Source organism: Narcine bancroftii, chromosome 6 (genome assembly GCF_036971445.1).
Source record: "Narcine bancroftii isolate sNarBan1 chromosome 6, sNarBan1.hap1, whole genome shotgun sequence".
Classification (NCBI taxonomy): domain Eukaryota; kingdom Metazoa; phylum Chordata; class Chondrichthyes; order Torpediniformes; family Narcinidae; genus Narcine; species Narcine bancroftii.
This window is the reverse complement of record NC_091474.1, coordinates 7,666,408-7,686,060: the sequence shown is the minus strand read 5'-3', so window position 1 is coordinate 7,686,060 and position 19,653 is coordinate 7,666,408. Positions and strand designations below refer to the sequence as shown.

The 19,653-nt window shown below is 38.0% G+C and overlaps 1 protein-coding gene across 4 annotated transcripts in view; it reads left to right on the top strand.

Moving 5' to 3' along the window:
• Window positions 1–19,653, top strand: part of LOC138735658 (collagen alpha-1(XIV) chain-like) — a 109,183-nt gene that overhangs the window by 18,046 nt on the left and 71,484 nt on the right. For all 4 annotated transcript variants that reach the window (XR_011339851.1, XM_069883809.1, XM_069883808.1 and 1 more), the window contains exons 4-14: window positions 3,310–3,453; window positions 5,423–5,593; window positions 6,297–6,464; window positions 7,475–7,630; window positions 8,553–8,672; window positions 8,932–9,096; window positions 10,395–10,556; window positions 11,346–11,515; window positions 12,472–12,601; window positions 15,484–15,629; window positions 18,644–18,773. Coding sequence is in view for 3 of the 4 variants with exons in the window: in XM_069883809.1 (XP_069739910.1) it covers window positions 3,310–3,453; window positions 5,423–5,593; window positions 6,297–6,464; window positions 7,475–7,630; window positions 8,553–8,672; window positions 8,932–9,096; window positions 10,395–10,556; window positions 11,346–11,515; window positions 12,472–12,601; window positions 15,484–15,629; window positions 18,644–18,773 (1,662 nt within the window). In the remaining variant the exon portion in view is untranslated. The remainder of the gene's footprint in view (window positions 1–3,309; window positions 3,454–5,422; window positions 5,594–6,296; window positions 6,465–7,474; window positions 7,631–8,552; window positions 8,673–8,931; window positions 9,097–10,394; window positions 10,557–11,345; window positions 11,516–12,471; window positions 12,602–15,483; window positions 15,630–18,643; window positions 18,774–19,653) is intronic.

The window sequence follows — 19,653 nt, the reverse complement described above, 5'->3', positions numbered from 1 at the left end:
TATGTAAACTGAAGGCTTTCATGAGTTTTCCTGATTTTTCCTTGCATTGATGATAGCATTCAATGGATTTGAACATTGAGCAGCGCCCAGCACAAATCCTCCCTTCTGACCTTGTGATGTAAGGAAGATCATTGATGAACCAGCTGTTGGTATTGACATTCCATATAGTTACCATAGCTGAGATCTCACCATGAGCATCTTGGCCACAGTTGACCAGAAACTCAACTAGACCAGCCAAGTAAAGAACAAAAGCAGGCTTTTGCAGATACCAAAGGCTGGTATCTGAGAGTGTGTGATTCTACACCTGACATCCAGGAGCATCTCCACTCTTTATTGGCATACCAGGAATGTGAAGGAATACTTTCCACTTGCCTGGATGAATATAGTCTCAACAACATTCAAAAAGCCTGACATCATTCAAGGTACAGGAGCCCAATTGCCTTGTACCTCCATCAATGACTGTACACATTAATTCCCTACACTGCCAATTCACAGTGGCTGCTGTGAGCACCACCTGCAAAATAAATTGCAGTTACTCATCTAGGCTATTCCAACAATAGGTTCCCAACCTGAGACCTCTGGCATCAAAAAATATATGGGCAGGAAGTTTGTGGATACACCAGCACCTGGAGGTCCTCTCCAAGTTGCATGTCATCCTCATTTGGAAACAGGCCGCTGATCATTAGCCCCTTATACGCTGAAAAGCCACGGTATTGCTGTACTCATGACCCGTCTTTGGAAACTGACTTGGTTGTTCACACAGAACTGAAAAAAAAATGTATCTATGAGTCCCTTTTATGCAGCAAGCCAGCTTTCTGAAGGTGGGACGTGTAGCACTGCAGCGTTGGCACCCAGTGTGATGTTGAGAAAAGAATCAGATTCGGTGGGTCTGGACCCATGGGTTTGCAATCACACATAGTTTTTATTAATACTCAACAATTAAGGAAAACGCTAACCGGAATAAAGCATACACCCCACACAATTTATAAAGGAGCATGGGAAATTGTTATAATACTATGCGTATTTTATTTCTGTTGATTTTATTAATTTTCACTGGCATTCAAACCTAAAAAATACAATTGTCTGGCTGCTGTATTTGAAGTTACAGAATGGTTTTGCATTATAGCAACGGTAGCTATCTGCCAACAAATGCATGCCAGCATATTAATTCTCTATAAATGTTCCAATGTTGATATGATAGGTAGTCAAATTGTGATCTGAACTAATACATGAGATATCCTTTTCCTGCCAACTTCAGTCGGCAGTTACAAGGGCAGGCTGAGGCTAATTGTATTCAACACCTCTTTATCCCATGTTTATAAGACCATAAGACATAAGAACAGTAATTGGGTACCGTTTAACATTTTCCCATGCTCTTTTATAAATTGCGCACCTGTGTGTTTTCTTCCTGTAACGTTTTCCCATGCTCTTCTATGAATTGTTGTGTTAATGTGATTGCAAACCCTTGCGTCAGACCCACCGAATTTGGTTCAAGTAGGCGGTGCTGACATTTGCATACTATGTGCCTAGTAGTGTCCACTGCTCTACTCGCTACTGACTATGAACCTTTTCTGGACCCAACATTGCAACGTCATCTTCCCTTGCTGTTTCAACCTGGAAATACAGATCGATCGTTTTAGATAAGCCCCGCAACAATATGCTCCACCACTGAGAGTACCTACCTTGGTGGATCGAAGATGGGTAAGGCTAGACCGCCCCCCTCAAAATCTGCCCTTGATTTTTGTTTTTATATGCACAGAGCTCAAAAGGTGGATAAAACCCAGCTTTCAAGCTCTGTGTAAAAGGAGCGACTGTGTCTAAATCCTGCAACTCACTACCCAATTGAACCCGTGAGAGTTTCTTCATCAGAAGGATTGCAGCAGGCTGGAGGTGGCTCAACACCACTGTCTGAAGGGCAATTAGAGGGGCGATACACCGTGGCCTTGCCAGTGATGCTCAGATCTTTAAAAAAAAACCCAAATAATTACTGAAAGAAAATACCAAGTAAAGGTCCAGAGTTATTTGAAGTTCAGGCTGATAGAAAGGGGTGGTCAAGCTCTATAATGGGATATAGTTCATCCCTGCCATATACCCATCCATCTTCAACATCCCACCTACAGCACCTCAGCAATAATAAAAGAGCTTTTGTGTGTCCTCTGTGCCACCTTCCATCATTTGTTGTAGAAATATGTAAAAATGTTGCAAAGTTCCGTATTCCATGTTTTAAACCTGTGTGTCTCATAAATTTATTGGCAGCTTGGTAACCATATTGCCCTGTTTTTATTGTTGAAAGGGAGAGTTCAGACAGATTTCATTTTTAAAGTCCAAACTAAATGTTGCATTTCTTTTTAAGGATGTGATCAGATAAAATTTGTTCCCTATTTTCATGCAGAGGGGAAAAAAAATTCAGTTTGCATACCTTCACTATTAAAAATGCTCTCTTGGCAACTTGGCCAAGTAGTGGTGCATGTCTGTACACATTAGTAACACTTTAAAAAAAATTAGCATGCTGAAGCAAAACCAATCCAGAATATTTCCATTACTTTTCTAATGTTATTGTCTGTCAAAATAGAAGTTGTTGCTGTAGCAATTCAGATACTTCAAGACCCATTGTCTCTACCTCAAATGTAACCTACATTTTTGAGCAACATAATGAACCATTCACTTACTGTTATCAACATTACAAGCCTGTCGTCCTCATTCATGTTCAAAAAGGAAGTGGCCATCAGAATCATTTCATTTTATCTAACTTCAGGGCAATGAAACTTGCCCCCTGGTGATGGAGCCCATAAAATAAACCCTCTCCCCCCTCTCCCTCGTCTCTGTCTCCTCCCCACCTCTAACTTTCTCTGATCAGCTGTCCAAGATGGCTGGTTATTTTTTTACTCTAATATTTCTGTGTAGAATTCATTAATACATCAGTTCTTTGGCAGACCAATTAATTTTCAAAGGGGATATTTAAACTCAAGATCTCAATGATGCAGGGCTTATCAGTACACTCATCTTTAAGCCAAATAACTTTTCATTTGATTTCAGTACTTTCCAAAGTATGCTTTTCAAGTCTGCTTTACTTGAACGTATCTGTTAAATTGTCTGCTAAAATGTGTGCCTTGGTTTTGGGAAACTGCAGAATGGAAAGATGAATACATATCGCAACAACTTTGTTCAGAAGACTTAGCATGAAATGTTTTCTCTTGCTACTGTTAGAACAACATAAAGGATTCTTGATTTTTTTTTTTGTTCATAACAAATGACAAACTCTAAAGCCATTATGAATGTACCTTTGTATTTATGTTGTGATTCTTTCAGGTACCTCTGAACGGGAAATAATCCTGAAGACCAACATAGCAAAAGCGACAGTAGTCGGACTTTCTCCCTCTCAGGAGTACACACTTCAAATATTACTGCTTAATGGAACCCGTGAGCACCATTACGCCAAAAGGAAGTTCATTTGTAAGAATCTAGCTTGCAATCCACGAAAGTTAATGTTCCATCTCTTTGGCCATTTGTTAATTTGATGACCAGATGCTGTTCTCTGTAAAACATTATAAGACACACCTATTAACTTGTATACTCACTTGCTATTCAACCTAATTGCTAATCAGGACAGTAATTTTACTTTAGTTCCAGAAACTTCACCTCAAGTTGATTGTGTCTTCCAAGGGAAGAGAGTACATATGACAGCATTTCTTCATCCACCATTCTACTCACCACCATAATATGTCCGGGTCTATTAGGCTTCATAAAACTACATCTTTGTTTTCCGATTAATGGAAATTTTCAGTTGGTATTCAGACATTGTAGACTTTATACTTTCCCTCTTTTTTCTTACATAGTGAAGTAACTTTCGATATTTTACAAATCAGGCATATTTTGGTTTCATGCCCTTTACCTTTTTGTTCAAAATCTTGCATTGAAATTTCATTTTTAAAAACTTTCCAACATTTTGTTCCCAGACTGGATTAAACCTAATGGCTGGATCTTTATTGAATGGTCACTAAGGCAGTGAAAATTATATAGAAGATGACTTTTGATCTCTCAGTTTTTTAAAGCTTCACAGTTAGTTTTTCCAGCCCGTGCCCATATTGATCTCATGGTTTCTCTTCACTGGTTCCAGTGTTTAAATACCTCCCTTGCTTTTCTAGGATCAGAACTGGACCCAGAACTCCGTTGTATTGAGAATGCTTGTCATTTTTCTGCTGACCTTATGTCCTTCACTTCGTTTCCATTTCCAGCTCTGCATCAAACACTGATCTCTTATTCTTGGGGGGTTTTTTCCCCATTCTTAATGATTAAGAATTTGACACTAATGAATCATGTAAGTCATTCAATTTTCTTTCTCATGCAGAATAACTTGTACTTGAGCATTGGATTCTGTGTCAATTTCTGCTACAACTGAATTTTATATAAATTAATTTGTGTTTTCTCTGATTTCTTTGATTCCACCACCTTTTTTACTTGAATTTGTTTTCTAAATACATCATTGTCTAAATATCTTCACATCTTGTAGATTCCTCCCGAACACAGCATCCAATTGTTTATCAACAAGCCCATTCCATCAGATTCTGTTGATCCAAAATTTGTTCATCTCTGGTTAGAATTTCAATAACTATCTGTTCATTTAAATTTAAACTTAGATGTACAGCATTATAACAGGACCTTTCAACCCTCAAGCCTATGCCACCGAATTAACCTACAACTGGAAGGGTGAGAGTGAAGGGTGAGAGTGTTTGGATGAAACCCTCACAGACAAGGGGAGAACATACCAACTCCTTACAGATTTGAACTGCGGTCACTGGCTCTGTAACAGCTTTGTGCCAACGGCTATGCTAACCATCCCACCATTTATATTTTAGATTGAAGTAGCATTAAGGAGTTTTTGTCTGTGTCACCTCTCTGTGTTACCTGCAATCTGAGTTTCTCCATTCCCCTTTTAGACGTCTTTTTTTTTACTAATGGTCAATTGCATCGTTGCTCTCTTCAATGTTCTCTGAATTCTCAATTTTTCACCATCTTGCTGGTTAAATCCAAGCTACTAGTTTTAGACTTTGCTCCTGATGAACCAAGTAATTATCTTTGATAAGTGGACTATTGTGAGAGTGTTTTATTGTATGTGGTGCAACCTATAAGAATAAACAATATATGTATGTTTCTTAGTACTTTGGAGGCAATTTCAATGCGTAGTCTGTTCCCAACAATTTGTGGTGGTGTTTATGTTGCAGATTGCATGTTGTATTCTGCATCCAGACCAACATGGTGCTCTATTGATTTGTTATTTGCATTCACTCTGAGCTATATTTTAATCCTTAGAATAATAAATGCTGGATTATAAAGGAGGGAAAGCATAAAGTCTACAATGTCTGATTATTTTAATTTTAAGTTTGCTACCTTATTGTGATCCATATTACGTTCTTCATTTCAGTAAATGTCCTAAAAGAGCATCATTCAAAGAAAGTTCCGAAGCATAAACCAAAAGAAGGGATCGTGGGTAAAAGCGGAGAGAATGCTACAAGATTGGATTTTGGCAGTCCTTCAAATAATGCAACAGGCCTGACTCAAACAGGAACAGTTCATGGAACACAATCCCGGAAAGGTAGGTGGGGCAAAGTACAAGATTAATTTTACTGGGCAGAGAGATGCCATTTAATCTTTGATCTGCCAAATTATGAGTTTGTGTAGAGAGGGAGGTTTTGACGATCTGCTCAAATAGAAGGCTGTGCACTGAGAGTCTCAGTAAAAGATTTACTGCTCCATTTCAACAAATTCACTTCATTCTGAATGATTTCTTCTAAGGGGCAGTCAAGGTTATAGGCAGGAATATGTTTTTAAGATATTAACTGAATCCTACAATCTGCACAGGAATCAACACAGTCTTGAAGTGCAGCAGAGACAGATTGCCTGCACACTGCATGCAATTTAAATGGACACAAAGGTGACCAGCCAGCTATCCTGAAAGTGGTCATTGATAATGATAGCTGAAAAATAACATTTAGTTTTTTAAAAAAATATAAGATCTGCAGACCTACTCTCACAACACTTTATGGATTACTGACAGACCCTCTCTGTAACTTTCCACCTTGGCAATTGCCTCTCAAAGTGCCAGAGATGACCTACTGATATGAAGTGGCACAATTCAGCAAGATGCTGGCTTTCCCACTGCCAACACGCGGATAATGTCAATCCCAGTTAATCCTGTTGCATTACATGCCCATTTGGGGAATAGAAGTAAATAGTGCAGTGGGTTGAGAATAATTTGTACGTCTTCATTTATCTAACGGTGGCCACGACAATTTCAGAACGAAGAAAATTGGCAGATAAGATGCCAGAGGACAAAATGAGAAAATCGAGCATCACCGCTGGTGAAAATGAAAGAACATTGCAAGGAAAAATTCCAACAGAAACTAAGCCTAAAACAAAAAGGAAGATGGTACAAGAAAAACGCAAAGAAGAATTCTCAACAAAAGGTCAGGAGTTTCTGCATAATTTCAATATTAGATCAATAACATTAATCTTATCACTCAGTTATTTGGCTTTCAACATACCTAACACAGTTCCTGCAGTATTACTTTGAGGAGGAAGGGTGGATATGGAGAAGAATGGATGTTTCAAAGACAATGAATCAACATTGATCAAAGTTGTCAAATTTCCTTTCAACACTGGGAGCCAAGTTCGGGCCAAAAGATTGAGCCTGATTTGAATGAGGAAATGTGATTATCACATATAATTCCTTATTCAAATTTTCAAAAAGTTGAGCCTAAAGTTTTACTTTTACAGCATTTATATGTGAAGCAAAATAAATGCTGATGTTGTCAGTGACACACAGATAATAATTTTAAAAAATGTTATACCAAATAACATGGGCTATGATGGTCACTTAGATAAGTGGTTGCATGGGATCATTGTGTCAGACTCCAAACCATGGGTTCTGGTGGATGTTTTGGCTTGGAATTTCTGCTGTTCCCTTCCATGGTCTGTCAAGTCACAGTGCTCAGAATTACAAAATCGAAAATGATTCCTCCTTTTCTCATTATATCTATGTACCTGTTATAAATCAAAACTAGGGGACATATCCAGTTCAGATATCAATCACACAACTTGCACCTATATTCCCTATTTATCTTGTTTCAGCTAATCTGATATTCACACCAATTTTGTCTTGATGAGAACTCAAGGTTTGAACAAATCTAATGCAAAGACCTAATGTAAAGGCAAATTAAGTCCCAGGATCTCGAGGCTCAAATTTTTTTTTTTTACCAACAGCTAACAGGCTCTTAGAGCAACATCTGGATCAATAAAGTCTGATCTTTTCACTTTAAACATGAGAAAATAACAAAGTCAGCTAAAAGATGGTTAAGACATTTAGATAACATTTGTCTCCCCACTACTTTAAGAGCCTTCATTAAACTTTGTTCGTAACTCCTTCTTGCTGCAATAGGTTCAACTTAAAATGCACATCATTGTTCTGTTGTTGCAGGCTCTCAGTTCACTTGTCAATCAAGTGCTGCTCTGGATATTATAATTGTAATTGATGGATCATGGAGTATTGGGAGAGTAAACTTCCGGCTGGTGCGCCAGTTTTTGATGAACTTAATTATACCTTTTCATATTGCTGAAGATGGAATTAGAATTGGTAAGTACTGTGGTTCAACACTTGCTTTAAACTTCATATCCACTTTGGTTCCATTGGACTAATTTTTCTATCTAGTTAATTACTAGAATTAATGTGCATATACAATCAAGGATAGCAGTCATTTAAAAAAATGCTTTTCTCTAACTGTATTAAAGTTGGTGCACCTCTGTCACGGTGGCCAGTACAAGGACTGCCTAAAGAAATCTCTTGGTGCCTGCCACATTGACCACCGCCAGTGGGCTGATCTCGCCTCAAACCGTGCATCTTGGCGCCTCACAGTTTGGCGGGCAGCAACCTCCTTGGAAGAAGACCGCAGAGCCCACCTCACTGACAAAAGACAAAGGAGGAAAAACCCAACACCCAACCCCAACCCACCAATTTTCTCCTGCAACCGTGTCTGCCTGTCCCGCATCGGACTTGTCAGCCACAAACGAGCCTGCAGCTGACGTGGACATTTACCCCTCCATAAATCTTCGTCCGTGAAGCCAAGCCAAAGAAAAAGAAAGAAAGAATTAAAGTTGGAATGGGTGCATAAGGACATCAGCCTGCAACTTCCATCGCTTTGAGTGAACGTATAATTTGTAGTTGTTGGGCAGGGATGGTCAGTGATTTTGTCAACTCAATTCTTTCTTCTGGATTTGCACAATAAAAAATGTATACATTAAAGAAATAATTTGACAAAATTATGCCCGCCTCCAGATACCTTGACATAATTGTGATATCCTTCACAAGTTGAAGAGAAAATTGAGAAAAAGGAACAAGGGTTTCAGCATGAGTGGAAAGAATATGGTACATGAGGCATTAGAACACTGTTCCTTCAAAATGCCTTTTAGTGTCTGACCCTGACTTAATATATCAAGGGAAGTGTTTCAAACAAATATTTCACTTCCAATTAAACACTGTTAAATTCTGCTTATCACAGGATTAACTCAATATAGTGGAGAACCAAGGACAGAGTGGGACTTGAATGCACATTCTACCAAGAATGAGGTGCTACAAGCAGTTCAAAGAATACGTTACAAGGGAGGCAACACGTATACAGGTAATATTATTGCTTACAACATGGGAGTAAATTAAATGTTTGCTATGGATTAAAAGTTAGGATAATTATGGAAGTGTAAATCATAATTAAGTGTAAAACACAAATAGTTCCGCCTGATCCGAACCTTTCCAGCATTTTCTGTTCTATCTCACTTTGTTCTGTGAACAACCCTTAACTCTAATGTAAAGCACAATGAAATCTGTAGCTGCACCATGCGATGGCATTTCTGTGACAGATTTCACAATCTCTGTCTCTTCAGCTCTGGCTTTGAACCATGTTTTCAGAAACACTCTAAAACCTTCAGCTGGAGCTAGACCTGAGGCTGCAAAATTTTTGATCCTGTTGACTGATGGGAAGTCGCAGGATGATGTCAGCTCCTCGGCTCAAAGCCTGAAAAATGCTGGTGTGGAAATTTTTGCCATTGGTGAGTACAACCTTCAGCAATTTTCACTTTCCCTTTCACTCTCTTCAATAATTGTTGCTTGAGATTGTGTGATTGGTGAACTAATGGCGATGCACGGCAATTTTAAACATTTTTTACCTATTTATTTTCTGTGGGTTTTTTTTTTTGCTGGTTGCTTGAATTCCTGATAACAGGGGTTTTAACATGAAGGTTCTGCGGCAGATAGGAAAAACTGAATAAATATGTTTATGATGGCATGATCTTTATTTTCACAAACTTATTAAAAATTAAATTTGAATTGCCCAGCTTCCCACCTGAAGCCTTCTTTTAACACACTGCGGGAATCATATGGCTAAGATCAGGGCAGATGCTGGTGCCTTTGCAATGACATTTCCATCTTTCTGATTCCATCCTGGAATGGGGAACAAGTAAGAGGTTGTCAGGTCAACTTCTCACATCCCACCAAGTCCTCGTGGAGGAGCTCAGGGCAAGATTGGACCACCTGTGGGAAAAGCTCTGTTTGTAAAGACCTGGGTTCAAAGGAGGTAGAATGTTTTGTAAGTTCTTTGTGGTATTTCAATGTTTCGATGTACATGAGATAATGTTGTTGTAACTGCATCTCAGTAAATTTTTGGGTGAAATATAATTGGAAAGAAAATGTAATGTGCAGAATTAAAAATTTTGTGGAATATGAATAATGAAAATAGCTAATTGAAATGGTGAAAAAGGTATTGATTACCTAAATATTAGGCACTGGATGATTCACAGAGAGGGAAAGTGGGGGGATAGTTTGCACACTTACAATAAGGCCTGTCATGTTCTCCTCTTATTAATCATGTTAAAAACCAGACAGACCTCTGTATGGCGTAACATGCTCAGGACAGGCTTCAGATCTTGCATTGGATCCTTGCAGAGATTCATGTTTAAGACAAGCAGGTAAACATCTATCCAATCTTGACTGAACTTGTGGACAAATCACAGCATTGAGTTCCCTCAATATTGTGAAATGGTAGCTCTACCAAGAATAATTCTGCCTGATATTTGATCCACTATTGAAGGAATGCCACATTAATAATGAATATATTTTATTTTAATATTAGGCCAAGTCCCTTTCTCCCAGTTTAAATGGATGAAAAGGATCCAATGCCATTCAATCATCCTCAGTGTGTGTTAATCCCACAGCCTTTCCTTCCTCCAATACAAGTGCAGAGGTTTTGTACTGACTGTACAAAATCAGGCATGTTTTTAACAAAGTCATCGTAAATTATTCAAAGAACACAATTGCTTTTGCCTGATGGTGTTGCTTTGTTTTGTTCCAGGTGTAAAGAATGCTGATGAAGCTGAGTTGAAACAAATTGCATCTGATCCACTTGAACTCCACGTGTATAATGTACTTGATTTTAGCCTTCTAGACTCTCTCAGTGATAAACTCCCAAAGGTTCTTTGTGGGCAGATGATGGCAAAGGCAACCAAAATGAAAAGTACTCATCTAACCTTCTTTTCTTGTCTTAAAAAAATGCAATTTATTGCTTTTTCCTGTTGTCTAATGAACTGTCTTTCAGAAGCATGAAGTTGGACTGAGTACAAGGAGCCCACTTTGACCTCATTATTCAAATTTCAATCTTAAATCAAGTACAGCTGCCTTATTTGCATTGGATCTTACAATGAGGTCTTTCAAATGTCATTGTGCTTTTTTTTAAAGCAAAGAAGCAAGTAAAGAGCTGCTTCATTTGAAAATAGAATTGTCCAATGATCCACAGACAAGACTGCAGTATGCTGTTAATGAGACACATTGCAGTGATGTATGGAGATGGCCAAACTTCTTGGCACAGCATTGTTTTTAACCGGAAAGTCTGCAGACGCTGTGATTGCAGTGCAATACACAAACATGTTTACATTTTTGTGTACTGCTCAGCATTATGTTTATTCTGATCGCAGTCAAGGGAGGATGGTTGGTGAGCTCGAAAAACAGGAACAACATGGATATGTTCAGGTTTAACAGTGGCCTTCAAGTCCTCATTTACCTCTTTGATATAAAATGTTCTTGACTCATCAGTCAGTTGTCCAGTTGTTGATCTAGTAATGGCCACATTAAAAGCAATAATGTTCATGGGATATTTAATGGGGTACTACATTTGACTCCCGTAGAATTCTTGACGTAGCTGTGAGTGGAAAGGCAAGTGAGACTTTTGTGAATGTGTTTGTATAAAACAATGGAGTAAGTAAAGAAAATGTCTTCTTTCAATCTCGTTTCTCATTTCTATTGTTAGGTGATGATCACAAGCCTGAGAGTGGGCCCATTTTATATCCAACCCCAACCAATCTGGTGACATCTGATATAACAGCCAGGAGTTTCAGAATCAGCTGGACGCATAGCCTAAAGAAAGCGAACAGATACCGTATTATATATTACCCAACCAAAGGCGCGAAAACAGAAGAGGTATCACGTCGGATGCTATTTTATTGAATGCTCAGATGAAAAGAATGAGTCCCGTGCTCTATTTTACTTTCTGCCAGCCAGGGTTATTTTATAGATCATGGGAAATGTCATTTCAATTTAAGTTTTCAACACAAAATAACAACTTGCATTCATTGATAACAATGACAAATGCAGAAGAAACAGGGCAGCACAGTTAACATAGAGTTTGGTGCAATGCTGTTACAGCGCCAGCGACCGGGGTTCGAATCTGGCACTGTCTGTAAGGAGTTTGTATGCTCTCCCCGAGTCTCCGTGGGTTTCCTCTGGTTTCCACCCTTCAGAACCTGTGGAGATTGCAGGTTAATTGAGGAATTTGGGCAACACGGCTCATAGGCTGGAAGGGCCTGTTACTGGGCTGTATGTCTAAATTTAAAATTAAAGTTTAAATTAAATTGAACAAAAAGCGATAATAATTAGATACAGGATCAAATAGAGAGAGGTTAAAATTGAACTGTTCTCAATGCACAATAGTCCACACAGAAGACCATTAGAAAAAGCAAGGCTAATAGGGGTGAAGGTTCTCAGTTACACGTGGCTGAATTCAGGACAAAAATGAAACACTATAGAAGGAAATGGAGATTTGCTGATGTCTGTGTTGGAGTGGATATGGGTTTAATGTGGCCTGCATTGTGAAACTGGCAGGGAGACTGTGGTAAGAATCAAGATTTGGCTCCTCACATTGAAGGAACTGTAAAGGGCTCAGACCCGAAGCACTGACTGACCATTACTACACATGGTCTGACCTGCCGAGTTCCTCCAGCAAATCTTCGCTTGCTCAAGATTCCAGCCTCTGCAGTTTTTGTGTTTCTCAGTGTTGATATTTTCTTTGGTTAACCATATCAAAAGAAGCTAATGAGGAAGAATAATACACAATGATTATTCCATAGATATTAGGTTGCAATGTTTTTATTTTACAGGTGTTCGTGGATGGAACAGTTTCTTCTGTCGTCCTGGAGAATTTGCACTCCCTCACTGAATACCAAATAGCAGTTTTTCCCATCTATGAAACTTTTGTTGGTGAAGGTCTTCGAGGAATTGAAACAACATGTATGTTACCAAAGTACCTCGTAGCAAAGGGTACCAATCTGAGATATAATTTAGATTATAAGTAAAATGACTGAATTGTGTAATAAGTTCTTTCATTTTAGTTAACGATGAATGTGAGAAAGAATTTAAAAAGATTAAATAAATATCATTGAATTCATCCTTCCTATTTTCCTCAACAAGAAAGCTAGTTCTGTTTCTCTCTGTTTAACTGACTTTTTCCCATAAGCATCTAATTCCCTTTGATCTTTCCCCCAAATGTCGAATGTTTAAGATGATTTCTCACCTCCTGCACAAGACGCATGATTTCAGAGAATGCAAAGGCATTCTTATGTTTTTCACCCTAACTTTAGGAAATAACTTTGCAGGAAAATTTACTCTGTAAATTTAGATAAAGTTTTCTTTACACCCTTTTCATAATAATCTGGATCTGTGCTTTTATTATCCACGTCTTGGCAGTGAAATGCCTGGAGGGTCTGATTTTCACGCATTCTTTGTCTATGATAAAGGGTAGAAACTTCCAAATATTGCTGACCTTCTCTGCAGACAATTGTCAGTACAATATCCTTGGTGTGAAATATTAATATTCAGGATTTTTTCCATGGAGGACAATGTTCAGGTTAAAGCAGGAGGCTGTAAAATTGTTGCTGGTACCTTCAATATTTGACAGGCTGGTGCACTGAGGCTTGGCGTAGGTAGCGGTGACAAATGGTGGACAAAATCCATTTTATGTCACAGATGTATTCTTCCGCCAGGCATAGAAAGCTTGAAAGAATGCTGACACAAGTCATAACCTGGGGAGCAAATTGGAGTTAGTTATGGGGATCGATCCTTCCCGAGCTGCTGCCACAGCCCGTTCATCTTCCTCGGGTATGTCCATTCTTCAAATTCCTACGAACACTGATCATCACATCCTAACTTTAAACCAGCATCCTTCACCTGGTTTGCATCCTTGTTCATTTACCACCCCTCACTCCACTTCTGTCTCCAGGATCTTCGCTTTGAGATAAAATCATGATCTCAAAATCATCTCTCCAACTTATTTCCTATGTGATGGTCATTATATATACACTGGGAGAAGCTTTTTTTTAAAAAAAATATTTTTAAAATTTTTCACACTATGAACCATTTCAACCAAAATATGTACAAATGTTTCTCATTAAATTTACACACTGGTCTTTTCTCCCTTTTTTACCCCCTTTTTCCCTCCCTCCCCTCTACCCACCCCCCTCCAAAAGCCATAAATAGTCAACATATACAATAAAACCATAAAACAATATCTTCACACAAAGGAAAATAAACAAAAAAAAGCATCATCTATTTATTACACACTGAATCTAGTCGTTTTGTTGTCTTATCATTTTCATTCTCATTTTAGGGGATGGAGGTCGTAGGCAAGCTCTCTCTGATATGTTCCATGTAGGGTGCCCAAATTTGTTCAAACATTGTGATTTTATTTTTTAAATTATGTTATTTTTTCCAATGGAATACATTTATTCATTTCCATGTACCATTGCTGTATACTCAGGCTCTCTTCCATTTTCCAAGTTGACATTATACATTTTTTTTTGCTATTGCTAAGGCACTGGGAGAAGCTTGAAGAGAAAAGATCTGTCTTATCAGACTGGTCACTAGGACTCTCATGTTGAGAACTGCTTCTCATTGCAACAGGCCAAGAGTTGCTAGGACACAGTTTGGCCATGGGTTTATCAAAGCCATTTGGTTACTTCTCTGATAAACAGATAGCATATTGGCTTTTAATTTATTCATTGAGTAGATTGCAATATGTATTTACCAGATGGCATGGCTAGCATTTCTTTCTGGTGATAAACTGCCTTCTTGATTGAATCCTTACAGCCTTTCCTTTGAAGGTATTTACGCCCACACTTCTGTTGGGTAGAGTTCCTGATTTAATTTATTATCCTGCAGCTTCAAATCCTTCCTGGTGAAGTGTCAGCTGCTACCCTTCATTTAGCCTGTGACACATTAGATTTTAGTCCTTATTAGACTGCCTGTTGCATTCCTTGCAATCTTTTATTTTAAACTACACTTGATGGCAATCCTGACTTGTTTCGATTTGCAGTATCTCTATGAATTCTGTAACATGCTCTGTGCCTGTATCTGTTATAATCGATGGTTTACCAGCCTTTGGGTTTTGTTTATAAATTGACAAGATTCTGTTTGGTAGCAACAACACATAACTCAGTAACACTCTGCAGCATTTGATGCAGTTCTGAAATATATCTTGGCAAATAGTTGAAGTGCTGAATACAATTTAGTGACCTAACAACCGGAGTTCCTTTGACACAAAATAGATTGTTCATTCAACCTGAATTCACTGTCTGTTTGACTATGATTTTTTTTAAAAATGTACAGTGTTTCTACAGTGCAGGTTTTTCAGAGTCCTCCCTTCAATAGTTACCAGTGAGGAGACCAGCCATGGAAGACAATTGGATGTAGTTTAAGATTCTTCTCCAAAGAACATCAGAATATTGCACTAATACTCAGTATATTTAACTTACAAAAATTAAGACTAGAAAGGTTTATTATTAAAAATGTTTTTAAGGACTAATTTACAGACAACCAAAATGCAATTTGAATTCAATTTTTAAAAAGTTACATTAGGGAATATCTCTGGATATGATTCACTGAATATTTGGAAAATTGGAATGTCCAGACACACTGTACTTTGGTTGAAAATAAGAATCTGATCCAATAAATATTTCTCAGCTCTTTTTAACAGAAGTAGCTTATAATAAAACTAAATGGGTTAGCTTGTGAAATAAATAGCAAATAAACAAATTTGTTAAATGTTTAGCTGTAACAACTAATTTTTCTACTTAAAGTAGACTAACCGATTTTAATTTGAAATTCTTCAATTTTAGTGTCTTTCCCATCATTGAATAATCTTACGATCTTTGATGTCACGCATAACAGTATGAGAATTAAATGGCAGCCTCAAGAGGAAGCCACTCATTATATGATCCTTTATGAGCAAGTTTCTAGAGGTGAAGAAGACGATGGAAAAGAGGTAATTTTCATCACAGAGCTTTCACATTCTTCTTTTGCATCATTGGGTTATATTTTGTGTTCTGCTTTGAGCCATACAAAGTCATTGTTGTCATGCATGAAATGCAGGAGCCACTTTGCACACAAGGTCCTACAAATAGTAATGCAATAATGACTGGATAATATTCCACTTTATAATGATGCTGACTGAGGGATGAATTTTGGCCAGAACTCAGAAGGAAGATAAAGTTCAGTTCAGTGGTCTCACTGGAAAAATAAAATTGGACCAGTATCATTTAAAATTTAAATCAAGAATCTTGAATCTTATGTAATGAAATTTATTTGAGATGTATAAATTATTACAAAAGAAGGCTTGAAAAGAAGGAGTTCATAAATCAAGAAATAAATGGGAGGTGGATTTAAGTAAGCAAATAGATCAACATAGATGGATTCAGATATGTAGAGAGAATATGAAAAGTACAATAAATGTGAGACAAGGTTTGGACAAGAAGTTGATTTTTTTTTGCATTCTACTTGGCAGTGTTCCAAAATTAAAACTTCTTGGCTTTTTTTTTGGTAGTTTATTAGAATGAATAACTGGAGTAAGATTCCCACAAGATCCAGTGTTATTTTTACTGGGAGATGTTAGAGGGATTAAAGCTAAATATGTATCAAGTAACATTTGTTTAAATTGCTTTGGCAATAGCTAGAAAATATATTGCTATAACTTGGAAGTCTGATATTGATTTGGGAATGGACAGATGGCAGAGGTTCAGAGTTGTATTCCATTTGAGTAAATTACTTACAATTTAAGGGAGAAGTATCATATATTTTGTAAAATGTGGAGCCCATATATACAAACTGTTGATAATAAAATTTCTGGGACATTCCCTTTCTCTTATCGGTCTCTATAAATATTTATATGTTTAAAAGTATCGGAAAGTGAAGTGCTCCTGTTGTGGTTTTCTTGTCCCCCTTTTTCTCTTTTTAGTTTGTAAGGGGTTGGTGGGAGGGATTCATAGGAGGCTTTTCTTTTGTATTTCTTTAGACTCTTTCTTTTTTATAAAATACCGTATGTATTTGGATTAAGTTTGAAATATTATGGTATGCTTGCGAAGTGGTTTTATATTAAAGTATTTAAAAAAAAGAATCTTGAACCTTGGATCTTTAACACTGAAATTTGATACTTTGTAAGATTGCAATTAATTTATGAAAGAATACAGTTTAAATTTAGGCTAATAGAATCCTGACCAATAGAAGTAGATACTTTCATTGAGATGAAGTGAGAATGAGGATGTTATTTGAGGTGCTATGGAAATTCTCGCACTTCTTTCAATATTGATATCATGCTCCCTTTCACCATAGTAGCTTTTCTGCACCTGTCCTATTGCATCGGTTCATTTCATCATGAATCAAGCCGACTATTTTAAACTTGGCCTCATACTTGAACTCTTCAATTTTGTTGAATCAATGCTAGTTAAGTCCAGTGTTTGAAGTTTTGGAGGTTCACTAAAAGTAACCTTGCCTGAATGAATTTAAGATTCAATTTATTGTCATTGCAATAAAACAATGTCATATTACATGAGTGCCTTTGGCACCCCCTCGCATCCTGGTTCTGATCTCTAGCCCCCTGTCAGCCAGTTTCAAGCTAGTCATGGCACGAGTCTCCCAATAGCAATCTTCAGCAGCCCCCAGCCTCCGTGGGTTCCTCACTTCGAGTCACCTGCTGCATGCGTGGGTCTTTCAGCCGCAGAGCCCCCTCAGTGGTCCACTGCCGTGGTCGCCATCCCGTGGCTCATCTCCTCTGCTTCTCCTCCTCATATGAGGGATGTCTACCCATTTTTCTGGGTGCCCTGCATCAGTCCTCCGCTCCCCCAGAGCTGGTGCTGCCATCATGGGCACATACCCCATGGTCACAAGATTTTAAATAAAATTAAAGGAGCATTTGAAGCCCGTGCGGAGCTGACGGCAGTTGACTGGGCGGATGTACCCCATGGGAGCACTGTACCTCAGCTCCTCGATCCCCGCAGGTCCGCTCTAGCGGCAGCGCTGCTGTTACAGCGGCTCTGGAAGCGCCGCCATTTTACTTGTACATGTACAATGTTTAAACTGAAGTAATTTGCTACTTTTCTTCTTTAATCTTGTTACGATGAAGGTTGTTGGGCGGTAAATAGCTTCTTAAAATGGTCTTTGCAGCTATGTTCCATGCTTTAATGCTTTTGTACATGAAGACCTCAATCCTTGTATTCAGTCCCTCTCAATGTCAAAACAGATCTTCAGATTACTGCCCAGAAATTTAATTGCCTAATTTTTATTTCAGAAACTGAAGACAGATTTTTTTTTAATAATGTGTATTTCATCATGACTTTGTTTCTCAGCTGATGTTGAACTAGACCCTTCCTGAAATTTGAAATACTTGCACCCTGAATATAATTTCCAAATTGGTGCACATTGAAAATGCTGATTTCTTCCACTGGATCTTTAAATCCAGATTCCACCCCCCCCACTCCCCAATTTGAGCTCCAGCTCTGGCCTTTCTAATATTACGGTGATCTTCCTGATTATATTCTGTGGCTCGTCCATTAAAAGAATGAATCCTATGTGACTTCTAAACCACTTGATCTACTGCTTCCATTACCTTCAAGAAAGTCTGCCCATGCAGTCTAAGATCTTGTTATTTCACAGTACTTGGTATCATTGGAATTGCATAATTTTATCTCTCATTCATCAAGGGCTTGAAGTCACGACATTTTGATTTAAAAAAATAGTTGACTCAAAACAGCATCCAATATTTTTTGTGCTTTAGGTTGAAACAAAAATCAAGTGTGAAAAGCCATGGCCTACAGTTACATTTGTAGACCAACTTGAAATTTCAGTTGACTGCCATTCCTGATTCATGCCAAAATGATTAGCAATACTTTTCAAAGTTGAAAACAACTATTAAGCAGAGACTATGAGTGAAAGACCAATTGTTTAATGCTAAATAATGTGTAGAGTTACTTTTAAACTATTTACACAGCATTCTTATAATAACAGATTAAGATTGATGCTCAGTACACAGATATTGAAATAGAAGATCTCTCACCACATGCAGAGTATATTGTAACAGCATATGCTCTATATGGAGATGAAACAAGTGAACCAGTAACAGCTCAGCAAAGAACATGTGAGTCTCATCAAGCCTATGTTTCTAATCAAGTCTGTATTTCCAATTGTCATGACATTGCACACATCTTTGTTTTTGCATATTCTCAAATTTTTTTAAAGATGTCATTTTTGTTCATTTACAACCTTGGATTGAGGTCAACATTTAATGCCCATCCTTGAATTGAGTTTTATGATGAGGGAAATTAAGAATTTACCAGGTTGCTTTGAGTCTGGAATCAAACAGTCAAGGGTGCTACATTTCCTTCCATCCAATGACATTACTTTTTAAAGAGTTTTAACGGGCACTTAAAGACAAAACAATAAGTCAGAATCAGGAGAGGGCTGTTCCTTACGCCATCTTGCCATGCCCCCCTTTGCCACGCCCCCCCCATCCAATGACATTACTGAACAAGATGGGTTGTCATGAGTGTAATTTCTAATGCTGTAATTTTTAAGTTAGATAAATATTTCAATTAAAGAAATTCAAGTTCCACAGGACAGTGGTGGTATGTGGGTGGAAAGGGAAGTTGAGAATCACTGCTCTCGACCCAATTGTTACTGAAATATTTTGCTTGAGTTAAATTGTCATTGGCCCATTTCCTTTGGAGTTCTGAAACCCTGCACATAACGAGTCAATGAGGTAGGATTAAAACAGTGGTTTTCAACCTTTTTCTTTCCACCCACATCCCACCTTGAGCAATCCCTTACTAATGACAGAGAACCTATGGCATAGGGAATACTTAAAGTGGTATGTGATTGGAAAGGAAAAAGGTTGAGCACCACTGCCCTTGACTTTTTAAAAATGTTGTATTTGGTGGTTTGAGGCAGTCAGTGGCAGGCTTGTGGTTAGAGAATGGGATGGGAAGATATGGGATAGAAGACAGGTGATGAATGGTGGG